General features: G+C 40.3%; 1 protein-coding gene and 1 long non-coding RNA gene across 15 annotated transcripts in view; one reads left to right on the top strand and one right to left on the bottom strand.

Annotated features, from left to right (window-relative positions):
• Positions 1–12,769, bottom strand: part of LOC120307911 — a 28,826-nt gene extending 16,057 nt beyond the window's left edge. The window contains exon 1 of the long non-coding RNA XR_005556695.1: positions 12,244–12,769. This is a non-coding gene — a long non-coding RNA (uncharacterized LOC120307911). The remainder of the gene's footprint in view (positions 1–12,243) is intronic.
• TNS1 (tensin 1) overlaps positions 1–25,174 on the top strand; it is a 356,761-nt gene that overhangs the window by 275,084 nt on the left and 56,503 nt on the right. For all 14 annotated transcript variants that reach the window (XM_039343171.1, XM_039343170.1, XM_039343169.1 and 11 more), the window contains one exon: positions 16,625–18,373. In XM_039343171.1, the coding sequence (XP_039199105.1) occupies positions 16,625–18,373 (1,749 nt within the window). The remainder of the gene's footprint in view (positions 1–16,624; positions 18,374–25,174) is intronic.

Below are 25,174 nucleotides of genomic sequence, written 5' to 3'. Positions count from 1 at the left end.
GTAACAAAAAAAAAAAAAAAGCAATTGAGCCAGTTAATATGGGGAACCAGTCCAGTAGTAGCTTGAGGATATCTACAAAAAGGAAGCAAATTTATAACTGTTAGCCTGATTTATCAAGCAGCATTTGGGTTTCCCCCCCAATTTATTATAACCTGACTTGAAATCTGGCCCTTGGGTGAGTAAATTGAGAAAGAAGCAATGGGAGTGGAGGAACAGTGAGTTCCAATCCAAACCTCCCCCTCCACATTTCAAGAAGAATGCAAAGCCTTTTTGCAGATACAACTCCTTGGACAAGTTGCATGCTTGCTCCTCTGAAACACTGGATTAGCAACTTGAAGAATGTATCTTTGCCTCAGTCGTGACAGGCTGCTAGAAGCAATCACTCCTATTGCACTCTAATTATCAAGTAGTGTCATGCCAACAGGCATGCTTGCCAGGAGAACTTGCTGCGAGGCAGACAACAGCACAATTTCTTCTGTCTGTATGCTTTGAACGGGGTTTTGTTGGGGGGGGGAAAGGGGGTTTCACTAGGATCATGGACAAAAATGAGGTGGGAAGACAACCGTAAATCCATTTGTTCATGCTGACAAAACAAAAAAACCAGCACTTGTCATCCTGTATTTATGCCCAGCTGCCAGTTATGTGCAAATGGCTGATAATATTTGTATCACTGAACATTCGCATGAAACATTACCTTGAATTTTAGTATTTTCTTGTTCTAGGGAGGTACTGTAGTTCAATTAAAGATGCCTCCTTTTTCGCTGATTTAATTCCCATGAACAATGCTGGCTGTGGAATTCTGGGAGTTGAAGTCCACATGCCTTAAAATTGTCAAGGCTGAGAAACACTGGTTTATAGAGTGATGGAGGAAAATTGAGGAGTTGCTGATTCAGATCTTCAGTCAGCCATGAAATTTACCAGGTGACCTTGGAAGAGTCATTATATCTCAATTTAACTGGCTTCCTCGGATTAAAAATAATGGAGGAGGAGGGGGTTATTCATGCGAGCTTGAGCTGCCGTTGGAAAAAAAAAGGAAGATATGCATTGACTTATGTACTTACATCCATTGTATATCCAATGTGATAGGCACTAAGCAACATGTTTAAATGTAGTCCTTGACTTAGGACCACAAAATTGGGACTGGAACTTCCATTGCTAAATGAAGTGCCTGTTAAGTGAGTCATGCCCAATTTTATGACCTCTTTTTGCCACGGTTGTTAAATGAATCATCCTGATTGTTAAGCAAATCTGGCTTCTTCCCTTGACTTTACTTGTTGGAAGCCAGCTGGGAAGGTCTCAAGTGTGACCCCAGGACACTGCAGCGGTCGTAAATACATTCCTATTAGCAAAGGGCCCAAATTTTGAACATGGGGCCACAGGTTTGGTGTGACAGTTGTAAGCACAAGGACCAGTTTTTCGGTGCTGTCGTAACTTTGAACGGTCACTAAACAAATGGCTGTAAGTCAAGGACTATCTCTATTTAGTTTTTCATTAAACTGTAAACTGAATGCACAGATCCATCCTCTGGTTTCTTGCTTGACATTTATGGAAACAGCTTTAGCTCTTTTTGCTTACAAGGTAGATCTTATGGTTTGTTTCAAGTACTTTTTTTGGAGATGGATCTCAGAAATTTGCATAATGTGAACATAATCTATATTGCTATTACGTCTTATTCTATGTGAACTGTACCAGGTAGTTTCCTTTATGATGCATGATGGATTCCTCACCATTATGTACATAAAGGGGTCAAGGTAGAGTAACCAAGACCACTTCCTTTGGGACTGTGCATGCTAATTACCCACAGTATGGCTTCTAGTTTTGAGACGTTCTGCCCCTTTTGATAGCTATAGACGATGTTTGTTCTTGCCTGTTGTTCATATCTTTCTTACTCTTGCTTTTACCTGTTAAATGTTTTTGATGTTTAGTAAATACATGTGCTGATGTTTAGCAAATAAATATCAAGCTATATGTTTACTAGCTGTGCTAAGTGGCATATATGCTTGCTCTGAATGTGATATAAGGATTGACTGGGAATGTGCTGGAAACTAAACTGAAAATTATCTACAGTAATTTTCCAATATTTTCAAGGCCTCAGAGACATACAGTAAAGCTTGGTATTTTTACCTGTAACATAACCAGTCAAAAATTTAGAATTGCCTGAGGCACATGAAATTCAATGTAAAAAGCTGTTAACCCAGGAATACCTTATATGTTCTATTGTCATGTGAAGATTGTGCTGTGCATTCTCAGATAATCTCTCACACATATTAAGAAACAATGCTGTGTACCAGGTTTCTTGTACACTTATTGATTATTTATTAAACACATTTACATGATTTCCCAACTCACACAGGGTGACTCTGAGCATCTTGTTATTGTTAGTTGCGAAGTCATGTCTGACCCATTGCGACCCTATGGACAACGTTCCTCCAGGCCTTCCTGTCCTCTACCATCTTCTGGAGTCCATTTAAGCTCACGCCTCCTGCTTCAGTGACTCCGTCCAGCCACCTCATTCTCTGTCGTCCCCTTCTTCTATTGCCCTCAATCTTTCCCAGCATTAGGCTCTTCTCCACTGCGCATCTTATACCATTATAATTCCACAATATAAAATTACCTCTAACCCCCCCACCCACCCTCGTGGCAACAAGCACAATCATACAATTTGATTGGTTCCATGTCAGTCTCAGGCCCCTACGCCTGCTGACAGAACTATATCTTTAGGACCTTCCAGAAAAATATCAAGATGTGGGTGAAACTTATATCTGGGGAGAATGATATTGCAGAGGGTGGGAGCCACTGTAGAAAAGGCCCTTCTTCTACATGTATTTCCCTGATTGATGGGACTCATAATGGAATTTCCCCACTCTGGTACCTCCACACATTCCTACTGATATTGCAATAGGCCGATATGTTACAGAATTGTTTTCCACCAGAATTGATTTCATCTTATCTTTACTCATTAAGAAATAAATGAATGGAGAATTACTTCTGGATGGCATACCTGTAACTCTCACAATGTTAAATGCTGTGAAACATGTTACTTGGCCCCAAGTGCCAATTCTGCAATCCCCACCCAAAATATATTGCACATTAAATCTGTGTCTCAAAACACTCATAAAGATTGTTTTAAGATTATGCAAGCAGAGTTTGCACATTTTCCAGAATAAATTTGATTTCTAGAAATGCATACGTAATAAAGAGTTCAAAAGGTATTTCTAGAGGAGATTATTAATCCTTCTGGCTTTTCAGAATAAACAGACATATCTCTTCTGTGTCCTTTGGAAACATCCTTGATGCATGAAAGTGTATGTATTGTAAGCATGCCCTTATTAATCAACATATTTGTGCTATGAACTCTTACAATAATTGTTCCTGTCCATCCATCCATATTTTTTTCAGGCAGGCCCTTTGCCCTCAGATATCTACCATGCCTTTCTTGCTGAGTTCACACTGTTATTTACAGTCCAGTATGTTGATCTCTCCCCATTGTTGGTATCAGTTTTAATTCACTAAGTTAAAGTACTCACCTCCCTGTAAATCATGCCCCTTCACACCAGGGGAAGGAAGAGTGGTAAGCAGAGCTATAACTGGTTTGTGAGTGAGGTCATGGCAGGTTGTGGCATGGAAAATACACACAACAGCTGCTTAAGACACACGAGTATCCTTCTGCTCTGGCTTGCTCGTACACATTGGGATATAAATATTGGCTTTAGGTAAGATTTCAGATGTTTTTCAATATCACTGTGCTGTGCAGACATGCTTCATTCAAGTTCCCCCTTCCTTGGTTTAAATGTCCTTGTCTGTTAAATGGAAACCATGGTTATACTCTATGGTAAATGCCAGGATAAATCCCATAGGCCTATTGCTTTTCACATTTAGCAATTGTTGTTAAGCATGTATATTGGAATGAGGATTAATCAAAATTCAGAAAAAGCCTCAGCCAAGTGCAATTGTAGTCATGAGCTAGGACAGGGGTAGGCAACCTTGGCTCTTTTATGACGCGTGGACTGGGAGTTGAAATCCACTTATTATAAAAGAGCCAAGGTTGCTTACCCCTGAGCTAGGACAATCGTTAGGGAAGGAAGAACCATGAAATAACATTGGTTCAGATTCCTTAATCTGAAATTGAACTGAACAGTCAATCAAGCTCTGCAGAACTTATCCCAGGATCTCAATAGGAACCTTTTGACCAGCTTCATCCTTATAGCTTTTATGAGAACAAACTGCTGACTTGGAGCATTCCGTGTGCTGCAGTGATTACCCCTTTCTGCTTCATATGTGTGCAAATTGCTTACTATAACAAGTATCACCAAGAGATCCCCTCAGTTTGCGTTAGACAATAAATACAGTAATGTTGCAACAATTGATCAAAGTTCTCAACCTTGGCAAAGGGCTCATCTGCTTGCTTTGGTTTTGAAATGTTCCACTTACTATCCTCAGCACAGAACCTCCCTCGAAGTCCATTTTATTGATCTGGATTCAAGATGATCCAGCGTGCACACACAAAAAAGCCTTTTTCATGAAAAAGTAAATATTCCTATGCAGATTATCTAGGCTGCAGTCAGAAGGATACCTCAAGAGAGTCACCAAGGACAGCAACTCTGCTGGTCTTGTATTAGTTAGTGGCATAGGAAGTTAACTACTGGGGGGCAGGGGAGGGAAAGGAGGGGGGGGGAAGGAAAGCCCAACAGCTGGAATACTCCCAGAAGAGATTAACCTGACTGATCAAGAGAAAGAATCTAAAATGTAGATCATGATTTTTGGAAGTTTTAGAAGATTATAAGGATTATACAATGTACAAAGGAGTATCACAAGAAAAGTTATCGGCCTTTGCAGTGACCTTTTGTGATCTTGGTTTTGTATACTGTAATTTATTAGGAATAAATCAGTCTTCGTGGCTGACATACATGTAGAATTTCACATATACTAATTGCTGGTTGCCTCCTTATGGTTTACAATCTTTCTGCATTTACTAGTTACTTTTTTTTACTTGTTTCATTATTAAATACATATTTCTGTCAAACATGATGCTCTGGAACCTCAGGAACAAGAGCACCATAATTGTCTCATTTAGAAGCATACATTTTTATTTGTCTACTAGCTGTACACAGCCACGCGTTGCAGTGGCTCAGTGTGGTTAAATGAAAAAGAAAGAAAAGAGAAAGCGCACATTTGTAATATGTTTAATTTCACAATGCTTGTGGGTATACAATATTTTTTGTTATTCCATTGTGTATGCAGATATAGGGATTACGTCCAACAGATGGCACTGTTTTTCAAAAAAAGCATGTTTTTACCTGTCACAGGTGTGACATCTATATAATATAGGTATATAAAAACACGCATGTATTTGAATGCAACGTTGTGTCAAAATTTCAAAGCAATCGGTGAAGAACTTTCGGAGATTTAAGATTTTGAACAAACGAACATTTACGTTTTTATTTAGATATAGATATCATATTTTCTATGTGAATTCAAGAGAGCAACTTGTAACTTCCCTACCTTATAGCAGCTAGTGCAAAATCACTAAGTGATTTCCATGGTTGAGTGGAATTTAAAGCCATACTTCCCAGCCTCAGCAAATCAAATGTTTAAAGAAACAGTAAAAATGTTAAAAACAGATTTAGACAATATATGAAAGCTTAACAAGTAATAAGATTCCTAATCTCCAGTCTGTTGAAATAGAGAAGCTTGTAATATTAGTCTAAATAATAAATTTGGAGAGCCTCTTTGGGGAGGAAATTTCAGCACAAGAAAGAAAATTGTAGCTACTGTCATCAGTGAGTAGGAGGAGATGTTCTTTAATGTTAAACTGGATCAAGGCCCATTAAAGCTATAAATGTTTTCAGCACTACTTTGAATTGTGCATAAAAACAAATTGGAATTATTACAGTTCTCTTAATGTAAATGCTCTTTATTTGTGTTGCTAAGAATAAAGGAATTATAGTGAAAGCAACTAAGCCATGTTAAAGAATCAGAGATTTAGCTTCTGTCTGCCTGTCTTCTGGCATCAATAATTTAGCAAAATTACCAAATTGGCCCAGAATTCAGACTGACACAGACAAAAATAATATATGCTTTAACCTATTTCCATTATTTAGTTCCATACAAATGCACTTCAAAGGAGTTTACCAACAATTTTTTTTTAAAAAATAATGGTTTTAAATTATTTAAAATGCACACACAACAGAGCTCCTCTGATGCCATGGAAGGGCTAAGAACTAATTTGGTCCCTTATAGTGAGGGTACTCCCTGTCCCATATTAAATGTCAAAAAGCAAAATAGTTAATTTTAAATTATGCGAGATCGAATTTTAAATTAGTATTATCTTCAAGAGCATGACCATCCCCTTGACCATCTGAATCAACTCAGAAATATATCTCTAGTAGAAATACAAAGGAAGTTAACTGTATATAGATAATATATATTTATTGATTGTCTAGTAAGTCCTAAACAGAAACTTCTGTCATTTAAAAGCTATAGCATTCTGAATTTAATTCAGGACATCATGGACTTAAAACTTCAGTCTGATCTCTTCTGCCATAGAGGGAGAAAATAAATCTAGCCTCGGACATTTAGGTCTAGTTAAAACAGATCTTTCTTGGCCTTTATTTAAGTGATGTTGTCTGTAAGACACCATATTTATCCTGTTTGTTCAAGGTTTTATAGCTCACATAAATAGCCTGCAGGACAGACAAGAGTGGGAGCTCCTGTAAGTATCCTATTGATGCTGTGATACTGAAGAAATGGAAATGATTAAGGGACATTCATGGGGGAAGCATGTAAGATTGAATATCAACAGACCATTCCTAGCAGCAACTTCAGTCACTGTATATTTGTGACCATCCTGTGTTGCTAGGCTGGGCTGGTTATCCTGGGAAATATATGAAATCTCATATGCATAATATTTAAAGGACAGTGGAGTTGGGGTGGGGGCAAAGAATCGTGCTCATGGCTCATTTGTATATGCCACCTTGCTTAAATTCTTTTAAGTACCACATTACAGCAGGTGCTGTTCATATTTAGCCATTGATTTATGCCAAATACTTCTTGGATAATTATATACAGCACCACTATGTAGAGTCGGTTACATCTCTCCGAACAAATGGCCACACAGTATTTATTTATTTTTAAAACTTACAATGTAAGTTTAACAAAAGCTATAGGTCAGTTTTGATTTAGATTTAGATGATTTAGATCTGCTGAAAAGGTTCAATTTGTTTTTCTGTGTTTTTTTCTTGTGATGCACTATTGCTCCAGTGGTATTATAATTCTCTAAATGTTCAGTGAAGGATTTTGAAATGGCTGGAATTGTTGTTCTTTTAATTCATCAGAGGGCATTTACCTGCAGTCCTCCATTATCTACAGTAATTGTAATTCTAATGCACTTTGCAAAGTGACTTCAGACTAGTGTTCATTCACTACAGCTTTATCTAATTTGGTTTGAAGAAAGCTTGTTCATTCCAGGCATGATTAATTAATTAATTAATTCTCTTCTCTTTTTTCTTCTTTTGAATTTTTTATGCACGCTACCCTCATTTTATTCCCCAAATATTCGCAACCGTTCTAGAAAGGTTGCAGGGAGATGGGCGTGATTTTAATATATTATATTTAGTATCATGTATGTATGATGTGCTCTGAATTCCATTCCATAATTTGGACTTTCTCAACCTGGGAGCCCTTTGATGTGTTGGACTTCAGTTCCCATAATTCCTAGTTCTTTATGGGCAACCTCACATATCTTCCTTGGTCTCTTTCTCAGAAAATTCAGTTGCAAGATATTGTAAACAGCTATACTTGCTTTTTATAATCTATAATCTGTGTTTTATGATATCCTCATAAAGTGACAATATATTGGCTCAATGTTATTATGTATGAACTCTAGTGAACCCACTAGTTTAGAGGTAAATGTACTGCAAGCATAGTTTGTGAGCCTTAATAAAAATAATGGATGGGTGTGCTTTCTGATTCTAATTCTATTGGCTGTATAACTGCCTTTCTGAATAATGAAATTGCTTTTAATTTAACCTTTACCAGTAAGAGCACATGTAGTGGTGATAGTCTGATATTTTTCTAAATTATTGAACAACTCTGCATATGGACTGGCAAATACTGAAACACTGGTGTGAATAGTGCAAAGTTCACTGATGCAGAAGATTAAAACATTCCTTGATAGAATTTAGAGAATAGAAAATTGTACAGTGATGCACGCAAATGCAAACACTTAAATGAAATTTTGTACACTCCCGAACAGTAGTTTGCAAGGAATGGTAAGCTCTACCATTCAGAAAAGTTCTAATCAATGGAATATTTTCTTCTTGGAAATAATAGAGCCCCTCTTTGAGGGAGATGGGCAGTTTAAAAACAACAAATATAAATATAGATAACTAATAGGCTTGGGACAATTTTTATCCTTCAACACAAAGAAGTTGAATGTAGATTGAAGTTTAATAAACTATCTTTCTTGTGCAGCCATTACTTCTTTGCACAGTACCTGCATTTTTTATTGTTATTATTAGTATTGTTCGTGTCCGTCATAATGAGTAGAAGGTTTTTGTTCACTTAAGAATTTTATGACAAGACTATTTGGTGTTCCTACAATAGTCCTTGATTGCTATCATATAGACGAAGTGGGAGGAACTCTGTTCATCTTCCAGCGTCTGCCAGAAAGAGGAGAGACAAAACAGAAATCTGTCTCATGCGGACACAAGAGCCAATAATCTCATAGTAAAAAGACCACAAGAGTCAATATACTTTCAGACCACAAAAAAGCAGAAGGCGCAGGAGAGAGAGTGGTTGGCTGCTAATCTTTCTGAGTACTGTAGTGGCTTTGGTCTGCCTCGCCTGCTAAAGCTATCAACAATCCATATGAAACTCCCATTAGCAAGGGCTTTGTTTCCATCTTTATATTTGACTCCTTTACTCTTTCTGCCTCTCTCCCCCTTGTTCTTGCCTATAGAGAGATGGGAGCTGTCTCCTTGCCTTTCAGCAGATGACTAAACGAAGAGGAATCTACCTTCTTGGTTTACATCTCCTTTTGTTGGCATGGACACCCTCCTCTGGGGTTTAAGATGTCAAGGTGCAGGATTGGAGGCTGGCAGGGAAAATTCTAGATTGCCGCAATGCAGAAGCCTGAGGAAAAATATACAGCCCAGTTCCCAAAGTAATGCGTTATGAGGAAAAACCACAAATATGTCTTCTCTGAAAATGGCATCCAATCTGGAGTTATGCTAAGATCTCCTAGGATGGGGGAAACCATGTCTATGAATTGTGCATCTTCTCAGACTTATAATGATGTAGAGATAATTTAGGTTTCTCAATAATTCCTCTCTTGGAACTTTAAGAAGTTTCCCCATTCTATCTATTCTGAACATTTTTCATTAGTTGTGTTAAATTTTAGAAGTTGCACAAAGAAATAGTGAGAGGAAGACTTCAAGGAGTCATTATTATTGAGGCATTTTAGCACTGGCTTTACAACTTCAGTGACTGCTTGCTTTCTTATAGCAGTTAGTCCGGACATGCCTTTTCCAGACTGGTGCACTAGCTCAGGGGGGGGCAACATGGCCCCTTTACGACCTGTGGATTTCGACTCCCAAAATTCTTGGCTGGCTCAGGAATTCTGGGAGTTGAAGTCCACAGATCATAAAGGGGCCATAGCTGCCCACCCCTGCTCTAGTTAGAATTTTGGTATTATAGTTTCAAGGTATCTGTAGGATACCATGCTGGGCAAGACTGGCACAACAACATCCCTTTGGTCATGTTTTGGTTGCCATTAATGTGCATTCGAATTGACAATGCAGTGGAATGCAAATCAATACAAAATCTAGGAATGAGCTGATTCACAACTTGATGGGAAGGCTTTAAACGAAATAATCTCAATGTTCTTGCCCTCTCAAGAGATTTCTGATCCTTTGGGATGATCTGTGAAAAATGAATAGTTGAATGAATAGTTGAAGTAGAATTGAGCATAGCGGCTCATGCTGTGGATTGGCCCCATGTTTCTGGATAATTTTTGGCACTATTGAATTTTAGGTCCAAAAGAGACAGTTTCTTTTCCTTGTTATACTGCAGAAATGTTGTCTTTCACTTCAAGAATACTTCAAATGCAAACTAAATATTGAGTTTGCTAGAATTTTTTTTTTAACCCAAATCCTAAAGACTTCCTTGTTTTGCAGCTGGCTATTAACAGAAGCATCAAATAGCTCTGTCAGTCAGTAGGATCCAAGGTTCAAGTTTTTGAAAAGCAAGTTTTAAACTCCACAGAAGTACTGCTCTCTCCTGTAGGCACTTGATAAAGAATTACACTCTGGACTTGTAAGTTACATATACGAGTTAAAGCGTTCACATTGTTAGAGGAAGCTGGCATCCCCCTTATCTAGTGCATGGGAATGCACTAGAAGCTTGATAAGGAGGAGGCAAATATCACACCGAATACCAGTGCCAGGAAATTAGGAGAAGTGTTTGAACTTTTTTTTTCCTTGGGTGATCTAAATCCATCGGATTAGCTAGAGGAGTCAGCTGTCCTTAATGTCATATTTTAAGCTGGATGTGACTTATTATTTTTATTCATTTTTAAGAAATAAATTCCCTCCTAAGTCTTTTTTTGTTTAGCAGCTGGAAAATGCTGCTGGTGGTTGTGGGAGGTCCCTCTGGAAGAAAGAGAAATGTTTTGGCGAGTAGGGAATGGAAAGGAATGATTTGGCCGGGGCCTCTGATCTCCTCCCCTTAGGTTAAAGCTCTCTTTTCACCCTCCCTCCTTCCCTCTTGCTCCACTGTCATTCTGCCTCTTTTCTCCGCCTCTTTTCAACCACCGCCACCCCACCCCCCTGTTTTCTCTCGGTGACTAGAGGACTGTATTTGAGTGGCTGGGAGCTGAAGAAACTCCTTCTGCATTTCAGTCACTCAGCCTTTTCTGTGATGTCATCCTGAAATCACATAACTACGGGATGATAAGTGAACCCCTCGGGATCTGACTGGCTGAAATTACAGACAGGGTTTTATCCCACTCGTTTCCTACAAGCCAAGGGAAAAATAAGTCTCATTCCCATGCCTGAGACAGATGGAGTGACAGTCTGCTCCGGCGAGCTCTTTTAGGAGCACCCTTGCACTTCAACTCTGAAGAATAAACAAACAAGCCCAGTTTCTCTCCAGCTGCAGAGACTTCCCTAAGTGGTAAGTTTGTCTTGCCTGTGATGGGGTTTAGTTCTGGTCTTGGGGTGATCCATGCTCAAAAATTAGAAATGGGAGCAATTTAGGCTTTTCCTGCTTGGAAAAGTGCTCCTCCTGATCCTGTGAGGTAAGGGAGGGCTTCTTGAGACTACTCACCTCCCAAACCAGAAGGCAATACAACTTTTAGGCGGGTACTGAAGGTCTCTAATACAGAGTATGAAGAACTGTCTCCAAGGATCTGCTACATGGCTGGGTCCTTTATCCCAATTTGCCATCAGAGTCTCTGAGGCAGGGAGGATGAGTACCCAGAGATGCTACTCTTCTTGCCATCTAAGAGAAGCTGTTTTGTGAAAAGCCCTGTTCTTTTTATAAATTTGCATGCACACACTCTCACGATGGGACTTGTAGACGTTAACCTTCACAAACTCAATCAAATTATTTTTATTATCCTTGTGTTGTGACTTGTTACTGAATTTCTGAGGAGAGCACGAGGGGAAAAGGGATGTAAAACTTTACCTAGATTGACAGATTAGGAGAAATAACTCCTGCCAGTGAATACTGTAGCCAATGGGGTGTGATTGATTTGATCAATTGATTCAGTTGCTCTTTACTAAGCAAAACCTGAAAGTTAAACTAAATGTGACCTGGGAATTCTAACTTGTAGAACCTGAAGAATAAAATTTACCTACCCAAGACTTTGCTCCAGAGCTGCTGTTTGCCATGTAACCGATTCCTTTTTATTAATATTTTTCTGCAGAGTAAACTGACTGACTGACGCCATCTAGGCTGGCAGAATTATAATTGGACTTGACTCCCACCATTTCCAGAAAGCTGGAAGTAGTCCCAGTTGGCAGTACCTTTTCATTATAGATTCTTTTAATAACTTTCGCATATCAAAACACGAACCTCCATTTAGGAAGACTGGGATGTGTGGGATAGATATATAGAAGAAAAAAATGTGGGGAATAACAGCATATAACCCAGCCATATTTCTACATGACACAGCTCAAAGTATATTATTCATTTAGGTGAAAGGTGAGACATTCAAGAGCAAAATAAGGAATCTATCCTTACCTGACTAGGCTGTTAATTTCCCTCAGCAGAGCTAGAAGGGCTGGGTAGGAGACAAAACGATTATCTTTTTTCGCCCTTGGCATTGAAATCCTTGTTCTTGCTCTCTGAATCGATACAGACAACTTAGCCGCTTCCCTCTTTCATGCCCTTGCAGTATCTACTATCTTTGACAACTCTGGCAGTTGCATCAATAAACAAACGGGTGTTCTTCCTCCTCTCTTCCCTGCATGTCACTTGACTGAATGGGTCTGCTGGCCTTCATTACTGGAACAGAGGAGATCAACAAGGGAGGCACCTGTTGCTACTAGCTAGACTGGGCACCAGAGTTTGTTTTTGTTTTTTGTTTTTTTACAAATGGCTGATGGAAAATCTGCCTCACCTCAGCTGGATTTTTTTCATTAAATTTGAAAAAGAGAGAAATAACGTTTAATTAAAGTCACAACAAAAATGTTCATAGGTTGGGATGGTTTGTAATCGTTTAGGTACTGTTCATAGCACTATTATAATTCTTTATCACAGCAAAGGACCAGTAAAGTGTTTTTATATATATATATATATATATATGTGTGTGTGTGTGTGTGTGTGTGTATACATACATACATACATACATACATACATACATACATACATACATACATACATACATACATTGATGTTCCCTGGAAGAACTCCCAGTACCTAATCCCTCATTAAATTAGTTCCATTCACATTTTGTTGCAAACTGAGTAACAAAGTGCAATTATCTCATCATGCTCACAGTTTTCAGTGTTTAAGCTTTGGAGATAAACCTACGTTATCATTATATCGATAATGTGTATAGGCTTGGTGGGAGTAGGATTCTCTTGTTTCACAATTCTGTGTAACGTAGAGCAGACAGTGCAGAAGGATAGAATGCCACATCCTTAATGCTTGTGGGCACTTGCACTCTTAACAGCCTCACCCCTCGGATTTTCTGGATGTTTGTGTGAGTACCATCATGGCTCCTGTCTGGGACTTTGGTGGATAAGGAAGGGAAGAAAGGGCTATTTTGTTTTCAGTGAGAAAATGGGAAAAAACTATACCTCTGTCAATACTTACTTTAATTTCCTTGGTGTATTTCCTTCATAGGAAGGGAACAAGGAAATAGCAAAGGAAATAGAAAAGCCACCCTCTGGATACTCTCTTGAAAAGCAGAGCAGGTGGAGGGGGGGAGCTAGGCACCATGGCACCTTGATTTCATGATGGAATTGGGCAATCAGGATACCAACAATTTTTTGTACAAGTGAAAAGCCATCTGTTTCTGCTAGATCTGAGATAAAGGTTTATTGGCTCAGTTACCCAAATAGGGGACTGGGAGGGGGGTTGCCTCTTTCAGATGCCCATCCCTAAAATGGAACAGAAAGTTATCACCTCTTTGAGGGCTCACTGTTATCTTGGGAATATATTGAAGACTGCTAGCAGTAATGGGAGCAGAGCAGTCTATTATTCTATACCATAACCCATCTTCTTTCTGATATGCTGAATGATTCCCTGGACCCAACCTGCTATTTATAGGGGCAGCTTTGTTAGAAATACAGCAAGGACAGAACAAGGTCAGTTAGGTATCCAGAACATCCTACCCATCATTCCTTTAGTGAGCATCCTAAATTGGTGGGTGATTCTCTTGACAAGGTATTTGGGGACAAGATTAGCCTTTCTCCTCTTTGCCCCTCTCGGTTTCCCATGAACCCTTGAAATAGAGCGATATGCAAGATTCATTCTGGTATGTCTTCTGGCTGCATTTTCAAATTAAAAATAATTGTTTGGCAGCAAGATGGTTTGGGAGACTTCTACTGGCACCAGAGAGCAGCTTTTGGACCTGTTAACTCAATACAAATGTGTTTTGTTGTAGGCTCAACAATTCACTTCTTAAGCTGAAATTTGTACCACCAGCCCATATGGCCACATCAGTTCTTCTGGTTATACAATCTCACTAAGGACACTTAATGGCTCCAGGAGATTGAGAGAGGAAATTTGTAGCACCATGGAAGGGATGATATGACTCTCAAGAGGAGAAGCAGGCTACAGTGTAGGTTTTACTTCAATCATTCTTGTGGCTTCCGCACAAAATTCATCAGTTGTTCGGGGCTTGTATGTGCAGCTGCCCAACCCTTGGGAAGAATGTGAGAGGTTCATTCCATCTTTGTAAAGCAATGATTGCAGTTGGGCAACCTGGACTCCATATAGCCTTATGAGAAAGGTCAGTTCCGAAAAATTATGTTGAAAGTTGTTTAACTGAGTTTAGAAAAGATTTGGTAGGTTTAAGTGTTGATCACTAGAAAACCCTGGAAAGTATTTTATGACTGCCTCTTTGTAAGGATGTGTGCTTTGCTCCCCTCACCTAATAGTTCGTGTAAACAAATTTTAGATGAGTAATTGTGTGTGCACACTACCACTATGCAGTTGGCCATGAAATGAGCATGTGTGTTGTATTTTAGATACACTACTGTGTATTTCTTGAACATTTTGTCTCTGTGTTAATGTGTTCTTGGTGCTCTAGTGATGGTTTTTAGTATACGTATATTACTTTAGCCTCCTTTTGGAGCAAGCAAAGGAAGGCAGATGCTGGATTTATGCTTTTGCTTACATAAATTCTATAATTACTACTGTATAATGTTTGTTAATAGTTAGTATTTGGATGTGTACCTGTGTGTGTCTCTATGTGTGTGTATGCATATACATACATGTATGCATGCATCTTTGTGCTTCATGAGAAAGAATTGTAAGTTAGAATTGTGAGTCCATTTCGGAAGTGCTTGATCTTTGCAGATAAGCGCTTTGTGATCTACACTCTTCCATTAGTTCATCTTTTGTTCCTGAATCAATCTTTGGCTTTTTGCCAAAGAGAAGTCATTTTTTCCCCCCTAAACAAGTGCATTCCATATTGTATTCAAGCAGTTCCAGGAAAATTCACAGAGGCTCCAAAACAAGAAAAAGAACATATTTTCCGATTTTCTCTATGAATAAATATAAGGGTTTTTTAAAATATATATTACAGCCCTTTTTGAACTTGCCTAAAATCCACATAGTTTTGAAGCATCAAATATGTGATCTAATGCAACTATGAATTTTATCAGGGTTCTTTCATACAAGAAAGTAAATAGACGTTTAATCTTGCTTATCTCACAAGAGCTCTGGCTGAATTGTTCTATTTATTCAACGTTAAAACAAAACAATATCACCTTTTTGACCAAAGTCCTATTTTGCGCACTGGCAAAAAACTCACCAGTCTTTGAGCTGACAAAAAACTTGCTCTGTTGATCACCAAGTCCTATTCTATCTCTATAAATGGGATTAACAACTGGTGCTGCCCATATAGTTTTAATAAGGGACAAATTAAGGCATATGATTGGTGGAATCCTTCATTTCCTCCCCTACTAAATTTCAGCTGTTTTCTGGTGGAAAAACAGCCACCAATTACTGCCATTAACAGGTTGGGCAAGTATAGGTAAATGTGGAGCTGTGTGTTTAACCATCTGTCAGATTTCCTGACTAACACATCATAGATACATATCCTTAATCTAACATTGGTTCCCACGGTGGTGGATTAAATACATACTCACAAACAGATTATTAGAGATAACAGTGCCCTCCCATTTAAGTTCCCCAGCAACCAGTAGAGAGAAGCTTGCATATTCAGCCAACTTTTTCATTATATTCTCTATTGCAGTTGCCAAGATTTATTTTCTGGCCAAGTAAAACCAAACAGACCTGTGTAGGGGCCCAAAAAAGCCTCCTTTATTTTGTAGTTCCTAGCTTACAGCAAAAGGCAGAGGTTCAGCTCCTCCTAGAATGCCATTTATGGGAAACTGTTTATATTTTTGTAGTTTTACATTTCCTGTGCTGGGGTTTCCTATATCATTGGATCAATGTGAAACACAACTGCTATAAAAAATATCCTCTGTTTAGATAATGGGGAAAAAAAGAAAGCGGGAAGCGTCCCGTGCAATTGTTTTGGCTCTGGTTCATCAGTGCTTCTTCAGCTGCAATGAGTTCCTATGTATGGGGCAGACCTCAGGGACACAGATTGATGCCTCTTCTGTGCAGAGAACATGAGGACATGTGACATGAATTTCCGAGTGTTCAATTGGTAGAGCAGCAATGTTTATTCTCTTGGTAACCAAAAGTGAACACCAGCCCAGAAATCATTTTAAGTTTCAACTAGGACAGGGCTCTCCATACTTGGCAACTTTAAGACTTGTGGACTTCAACTCCCAGAATTCCTTAGCCAGCCATGCTGACGGAAAAATTCTGGGAGTTAAAAACCGTAAGTCTTAAAGTTGCCAAGTTTGGAGACCCATGAACTAGGAGATCTGGCTTAACTGACGATTTCCTTGTCTTCTTTCTCTGATCTTCCCTGCAGAAGTTGGGCACACCCAAGGACCCCTGGATGGAAGCCTCTATGCCAAGGTGAAAAAGAAAGACTCGCTTCACGGCAGCACTGGCACTGTCAACCCCAACCGGCTTGCCCTCTCTGCCGCCCCCAACCACATTGAGCACACGCTCTCGGTAAGCAGTGATTCAGGGAACTCAACTGCTTCCACCAAGACAGACAAGACTGATGAGCAGGCAGCACCTTCGGTTCCCAGCAGCAGTGGAGGAAACAATCCTATTTTGACCCCTGAAGAAAAGCGGGAGCTTGAGAGCTTGCTTAGTGGATTTGGTTTGGAAAACGAAGCCACCATGCACAACCACAGCCCCAGTGAGGTAACAGCAGGTCTTTCTGCTTCACCAGGCCGCCATATCATACCAGCTCAGGTTCATGTCAATGGGGAAGCTGCTGGCTTAGTGGCTGAGAGGGAAACTGACATTTTGGATGATGAGTTGCCCAACCAGGATGGACACAGTGTGGGTAGCTTAGGTACCCTCTCCTCTTTCGATGGCACTATCAACACCAGTGACATTGGCTATCATGAGGCTCCCCGGATGGAGAGTCTCAATTCCTTACCCAATGGTTCATCCAATTTCAATGGCTTAGACAAGCTGCATGATTCGGAGATGGTTATCAATGGTGGTTATCCCTACAACAACCAGAATGCCTTGCGGAACATCATGGGACGTCACCCTCATGATCCTTATGCGCACATCAGGCCCTCAGTGTCTGCCCAAGAAAATTTGGCTGATTATCACCAGCATGGCTTCCCTACTCCTGGCTGGTTACAACCCCAGCCACCAGCCTCCAGCCAGCAGTATCCCTATGGCTACGACTCAAATAGCATATATCGCTCCCAGTCCTTCCCCACAGCTACTGCTGAAATCTCCCAGCTTCCTCAAGCACCAGCCCGGAGCACAAGTAGTCGAGAAGCTGTCCAGAGGGGGCTTAATTCTTGGCAGCAACAAGGTGGAGGTAGCAGACCACCATCACGTCAACAGGATGGTGCTCGAGACAGCCATAGTTCCAGCATTGCTAGTGCAAGTCCCCAATCCAGCCCTTCACAAGCAGCACCCTCTCAAAGCATAAGCATCCCTGAATTCCCTAGAGTTGCCTCCCAGAGGGAAATAGAACAATCCATTGAAGCTCTCAATATGCTCATGCATGACCTGGATCCCTCGGTCTCCATAATGCCTAAATCCCAGAGTGTTCCATTGGCTACCAGAGAAGACAGGCCACATCCAGTAGCTCTTTCAATGTCTGCCCAACCTGTGATAGGACCTCAAGTGGTGCAACCAAAGGCTACCAATGCTTTTGGCTTGATTCCAGGAAGCCCTTCACAAAACTCTCTTGGCTCCAGTGTGCCCCAGATGGCCGAACCAATACCTAAAGCGCATCCTATGAAACTATTGCTCAACAGTGTTGGAGAACCGGAGTATCCAGCACAAGATCTCAGAGAGGCCTATTCTCCATATGGCTATCAGAATCAACAGCCATCTGTAATACAAGGAAAGAGCCTTGGGCAGATGGCAGGAAGCCCACCCACATCTCTCAGGCCCCACGCAGCAGCATGCAAAGTCATGGAAGGGCAGCATCCTCTGCTGATATCGCCTCCCTCATCCACAACAGCAGTCCAAACTCAGATGCCCTTAAACGAGGCTGAGCATCACGGGGAAACCTCTCGGGCCTCAGGGGAAGAGCCTTTGCATCTTGAAGGTCTGGTGGCCCACAGAATAGCAGGTAAGAAAGTCTTGCTGTAGGTTTTAATTGGAATAAGCTGCCTCTGTTTTAGGGCCCGAAATGTGGATTTTGTAAGTCATCGGATGTGTGCTTTTTTCAGGAACTTGCTTTTATTCAGATGGCTTCATTCAAATTAGACTGATAAACTCTACTCTTCCCATAAAATGCAGAATGAAAAGACTGCAGTGCTGAAAATACAGAAAATGTTTCATTTTCACTCGCAGTGGCCTTTTTCTAAATATGGCCAGATTTTTCAATAGTTGCTATTGACTATTTATTCAGTTCTAAACAATGGCCTGGGCACTGTGCCTCATACTGTATCTGCATGTCATGCCCAAGGAGGTTTGTGTTCTAGGAGGTTGAGGATTGAGAGGTTGGAAGGGGCCAATTGGTGGTGCAGTAAATGAAATTCAAGCATTGATGAAGCTAGAGGAAGGGCTGCCCTGGCAATTCATGAATTAAAATGCATAGCTAAAAAATTCCCTTAATTATGCATAGCAATGCATGAGTCAGAAGGGTGACATGATCTTAAATATTTCATGGGTTATTGTCTTGGGCCAGTAATGGCTAGCATTTTTAGCAAGTGGGTCATATGCAAATACAGAGCTTTTGATAGGACCAGCATAGTTTGTGTTATAGCTCAGATAATCTGCCTCTATTGCCTGCTAAGTTGGAGGAACAGACATTACTACCACTTTATAAAGCCTTAGTAAGACTACACCTGGAATACTGCATCCAGTTTTGGTTACCACATTTCAAAAAAGGTGTTGAGACTTTGGAAAAAGTGCAGAGAAGAGCAACTAAGATGATTAAAGGCCTGGAGACTAAAACATATGAATAGTTGCAGGACTTGGGTTTGGCTAGTCTACAGAAAAGAAGGACTCGGGGGGGGGGGACATAATAGCAATATTCCAGTATTTGAGAGGCTGCCACAAAGAAGAGGAAGTCAACCTATTCTCCAAAGCACCAGAGGGCAGGAGAGGAAACAATGGATGGAAACTAATCAAGGAGAGAAGCAACCTGGAATTAAGGAGAAACTGCCTAGCAGTGAAGACAATTAACCAGTGGAACAGCAGAAGTGGGGTGGTGGTAGTTCATCACGGGAGGTCTTTAAGAAGAGACTAGACAGCCACTTGTCTGAATTGGTATAAGGTCTCCTGTTTGAGCAGAGAGTTGGACTATACAGTGTTTCTCAACCTTGACAATTTTAAGGCATGTGGACTTCAACTCCCAGAATTCCACAGCCAGCAATGCTGGCTGTGGAATTCTGGGAGTTGAAGTCCACATGCCTTAAAATTGTCAAGGTTGAGAAACATTGGACTAGAAGACTTTCAAGGTCTCTTCCAGCTGTATTCTGATTGATTGATTGATTGATTGACTGCGGCTAGAATTGTCCCATTTGAAGACTAGAGGATCCCCAAACACCACTTCAACCTAGGAGGAATGTGAATCCCTGCTGCCTAAATAGCATTGCTATATGTTGGCGATCTGTAATCCGTACTTAGCATCTTCATTAACATGAGATAACGATGAGCACCATAAACCTTTCCCAAAGCTTTTGTGTGTGTGTGTGTGTGTGTGTGTAGAAAATTCTCTTCCTTCCTTCTCCCAAAAGGAGGAAAATTGATTTTGGGAGCCACTGCACTTACTTCCCTGAATTTGGTGCTCTCCCTGGGTTCTGATAGCCATCGTTAATTCATGGGCTGGTACTGTGCATCTATGCCTCACTTGCCCTAACCCAGTGGTTCTCAACCCCCATTTGGGGTCGAACGACCATTTCACGGGGGTCGCCAAACAATGCAGTCTGCCATTTTTCCCCCTTTTCCTTAGCTGTGCTACTCCCTTTTATTCTATTGGCTTTTGAAAGCCAATAGAATAGACTCTCTTGAATAGAGTCTAATTCTATTGGCTTTCAAAAGCCAATAGGAATTGTCCAGGCTGTCTCTGCCCTGCTGAGCCCGCCAAAAGTCCCATTCTGCAAACGGTGCTGCACCAGTTGAGTAATCCTCGACTTATGACCGGTTGAGTAGTCCTTGACTTACGACCGGTTGGGGGTCGCGGCATTAAAAAGGTTTAGAACCACTGCCCTAAACTGACATCTGTATAAACTCAAGAAATCCTGAATTTCTAATGTATAATTGTTAGCAGTTGACATTAAAGCATACAATACAACATTGTTGGATAGATTGGATCCTAGGGAGAAATTACCCAGCAACTGCTAGGGTAATTGTGGCAAACAAGACTGGGCTTTGATTTGATTTGATATTCAGTGAATGAGGGAGCTGGCAAAAAAGCTGTTAGTGTCTTTGCTGCAAGCTGCTGATTTAGGAAGGAAATGTCCACCCCACCCACAGAGGCTCAATATTCCATAGCCTCGGGTGCTTATTTCATGTCTTTTTCTGATGCTCAGAGGACGGGAAGACTTGGGCCGGGCTCTGCATCCTCTGAACTGAGAAAGTGGTATTCAGTAAGAGCAAGTAATGTGCATGAGTTTAAATGCATGATATGCTCATAATTGTTTCCCTTTGGAAAAGCTTTGCTGAAGACCTTTGTCTTTGCAATGCTAGATATCTGAAAAAGCAGCGGAACCCCACTTTTTTCTAGAGGGCCTATGGCATAGAAAGGACAAGGTACTTTGGCTTATAAACCTAGGTGAAAACTCTCTGTTATAATCAGTGGAAGGAATTTATAATAATCTGAAAAAAACCTTAGACTGTAAGATCCTCACTCCTGCCCCATCACTAAAGGCAGGCTCAACAGCCTGTTCTTCTATTCCAGTGATAATTTTAACAAACTAAGAGAACAGCCTGTTCTTCTATTCCAGTGATAATTTTAACAGACTAAGAGAACAACAGAGTTGGAAGGGACCTTGGAGATTTTCTAGTCCAGGGGTAGGCAACCTCGGCTCTTTTATGACTCATGGACTTCAACTCCCAGAATTCCTGAGTTGAAGTCCATGAGTCATAAAAGAGCCGAGGTTGCCTACCCCTGTTCTAGTCCAAGCCCCTTGCTCAAGCAGGAAACTCTCCAGTGGTTCTTAACCTGGGCAATATCGCCCCCCAGGGAGCAATTTCATTTTTCAGGGGGGCGATGGAATGAAAAGGGGCGACGCGGGGGTGAAGGAACGAAAAGGGGGTGATATGGGGGCGATGGAGGGAGAAGTTTTGGGGACACTTTTGAGACTTTTCCGTACAGTGAATGGCTGTATATCTGTCGTACAAAAATATCAGATCGCTCGCTATTAGTGGATTGAATTGTGTTTTCAAATGTTCCTCCAGCTAGCTTCAGTACAGAATGCCGTACATATGTGAAGACGCATCGCTTATCTTCAATGCGCGTTGCACAGCAGCACAGTGGCACGCCATTAGCCAGAATATGGGAGATATGGGGAAAAGACTTTTTTTTTGTTTTCTTTAAAATTGTCCTGATGACAATTTTAAAGAAAACAAAAAAAGTGTTTGCATAAATTGAAGAATTATTTCCTATGTTGTGATTGAGGGGTTATGTTGGGGGAGGGGGTGATGACAACTTCCTCATTGGCTCAAGGGGGCAATTTGTTCAAAAAGGTTAAGAACCCCACTGCTCTATACCATTTCAGACAAATTGTTGTCCAATCTCTTCTTAAAAACCTCCATACCAGTTCTTCATGTGCTTTTTAAACATTTCTCTTCAGGCATAGATGTGACCATCTTGAAAAACATGTTTATCCAAATCCTGATGATGAAAAGCTTCCCATCTTAAGACAGTCTTGAGTTTTTATTTATATAAAAGATCCTCAATTTCATTCCATGCAGCGCATGACAAGAACTAAGCATGTGATGCCTTGGATGCCACGAAGCTTTTAAAAATGTATTCATGCAAGCCTTCCTTTGAATCGAGATGGATAGGTTAATTTTGAAACAATAAATAAGTGCCTTCATCATATAGGAACAAAGTTGCATATTGAACACACCAAGCAGAAATTACAGAGGATACACTTTCCAAAACTGTCTTTGGGGTTAAAGCTCTGGAATTCTCTTTAAACCACAATACATAGCGGTGAGGAAATATTGTGATGATTGTACTTGGTATGCAGTAGTGTCAACCTCAGCAGGCTGAGAGATGGTAATTAGATGAAAAAGTATTTAATTGTAGAACCACTCAGAAATGTCCTGCATCTAATCCAGCCCTCATTACCAGTCAAAGCTGGGCAACGGGCATTAAAAGTATTTAGCAGAGAGAAAACGGTTTAGTTGAGAATAAAGAAAACAGTAAGGTGGAAAAAAAAAATAGTTTCATGGCTGATTCACTGTGTTATCTTGGAATGTGTATAGATGCACATAATTTAAGTAGTGACCTGTGATAGAAATATGTTCCCTGTGTTTACTGTGAGTGTTCAGTGTTCTTACACAGGCTGAACTCAGATAAAAGGAATTGTTTTTGTTCACACAAAACGTAGCAGTAGGTAGTGCTTCTTTGCCTGCAGTTGGCAGTAATGCCCATAATTATCTGATTCTTCATTGTCTCCAGAACAGTGCTTCAATGTTTTGCAAAAGAAAGTACTTTTTAGAACATGTTCAAAATCTACATTTTAATAAAGTTACAAGAGAAATGAGTTCAGTTCTGAATTGTGTGAACGTGTCCAATGTATGTGAACAGATGCACGAGCGTGCCACATATAGATTTCTGGATCTGGAGATGTAGTTTGATGATTAAAAAAAAAAGGAAATATGAAAATGCATTTATTACATAAAAGAGAACACTAAAATATACCCATCAGGAAAAGTATGCACAAAGTCACTTACTATGTCCGTTTGCTGGGGAGATGGAAAGCACGTGGTATGTCTATTTAGAGAAATGCACACAAAGTGCATATGAAATTTCACATTGACTTTTTATTTTGAATTCCAAATCGTGTGTGTGCAAGAGCACAAATATAAGATTGGAAAAATGAAAAATCAGGAAAAAAAATTATTAAAACTTGAAAGCAAACAACTGACATGCTAGAGAATGATGAGAAGGAAATGTGCAGAACACGCTGAAAGAGCAAGGGCCAGCATGTTATTTACAATGACTTGCTATAAATTGCCTGTTTGTTCCAAGGCAAGTATGTGTGGAATTTCACAGATCATCCTCCTGCCTGGTTCTCGCTGTCATGAGAACTCCAGTTTCCTAATCAGGGGCAGAAGAGGCCCCCCCCCGCGCAGTGATTACAACAAAATGTCTCTAGGAGGATTTGCTCTCAAGAAAAGCTGTGAGAATCCCTTTCAGTACCAGTGAAAATCCTGCACACCCCAGGAGAATTCATAAACTAAATGGAAGTCCTGAAACAATGAGCACAACCTACTCGACTCATGCTCCACAATCCATTTTACTACTGTTGGATTGGGTTTGCCAGATTTTAACAACTCTGTCATCTTCTCTGGATCCTTTAATCCAGGGGTAGGCAACCTTGGCTCTTTTATGACTCATGGACTTCAACTCCCAGAATTCCTGAGCCAGCATGCTCTTGACAAAGAAAACTAGGTGGATATGTACCTACAGTCACTAGAAACTAAATGCAAGTGAGATTTTAATATGAAATAGGAAAATCCAAGAGAGATCTAGCAAAGTCACTGTTAAGAAAAGAAAGGTATCTCACCTTCTTGGTCTGCCTGCCTTTTTTAAAAATACTCTAGAGCAGGGGTAGGCAACCTTGGCTCTTTTATGACTCGTGGACTTCAACTCCAAGAATTCCTAAGCCAACATGGCTCAGCTTGGAAACCTCTCCCTTTCCCCTCAGCATGGCTGGCTCAGGAATTCTGGGAGTTGAAGGCCACGAGTCATAAAAGAGCCAAGGTTGCCTACCCCTGCTTTAGTCCAATGTTTTTTTAAACCTGGTAACTTTACGAAGCGTGGACTTCAATTCCCAGAAATCCCCAGCCAACCCTGCTTGAAGTTGCTGCGTTTGAGAAACAACTGCTTTAACCATTCCAACCATTTCAGAAGATGCTGGGAAGCTCTTTCTTCCCTGCCGTCTTTTTTTATTTTCAGAAGTAGGAACAATTTGTGGTGTGTCAGTGCAGAGAAACATAAGGGGAACAGTCTTACTTATCTCATATCACTTCTCACCTATTTTTCGCAACTCCCAATTGCTTCAGGCAGATGAAAACTATAGAGGAGTTCCTACTGAGGAGTGTTTTGGTTTTTTTTTTTTACTGTCTAGGAGGTCCAGGACATCATCTCAGTTTCTAAAACAAGAATGAACTAATTCCCCACTAACCCGTTCACACAACACTGGAGGGAAGCAAAATAATTTAGCCCCTCCCCCAAAGGACTGGGATGGTTGGAGCTAAATTTAACCTCCTCTGAATCAATGGAGTTATTTAGACAATTTAATTTGTATTATACACTTGCCTCTCCTATAAGAGCCTTTTGCAATGGGGTGGGGTGGGGGGGTGGAACTGCACATTGAAAAAACTTACAAATTCCCTGATATTTAGAAGTGATTAAAATCTATCCTGAGTCCAGATTTGCTATTTGAGTGTAGGAGATTACATATATTTTGAAGTGTTGTTATTAAAATAAATGTTTGCAAATCGTATTAATAGCAAAACATCATTTTATCTTTGTTAAGTGACAGATATAGCCTTATATGCTGCAGTAGGTCCCACCAAAAGGAAACTTCTAGGTATAGGATTGCAGCCTGTATGGAAATGTTGAATCAGAGGTAGAGAGAAATGCTTTTAATATTAACTTTTTTATACTTGATATATGAATACAGGTAGTCCTTGACTTAGGCCGGTTGTTTGAAGACTATTTGAAGTTACAACAGACTTAAAA

Source organism: Crotalus tigris, unplaced genomic scaffold, assembly GCF_016545835.1.
Source record: "Crotalus tigris isolate CLP2741 ecotype Arizona unplaced genomic scaffold, ASM1654583v1 scf7180000017834.3080900, whole genome shotgun sequence".
Taxonomy (NCBI): domain Eukaryota; kingdom Metazoa; phylum Chordata; class Lepidosauria; order Squamata; family Viperidae; genus Crotalus; species Crotalus tigris.
This window is presented reverse-complemented; position numbering and strand designations above follow the sequence as displayed.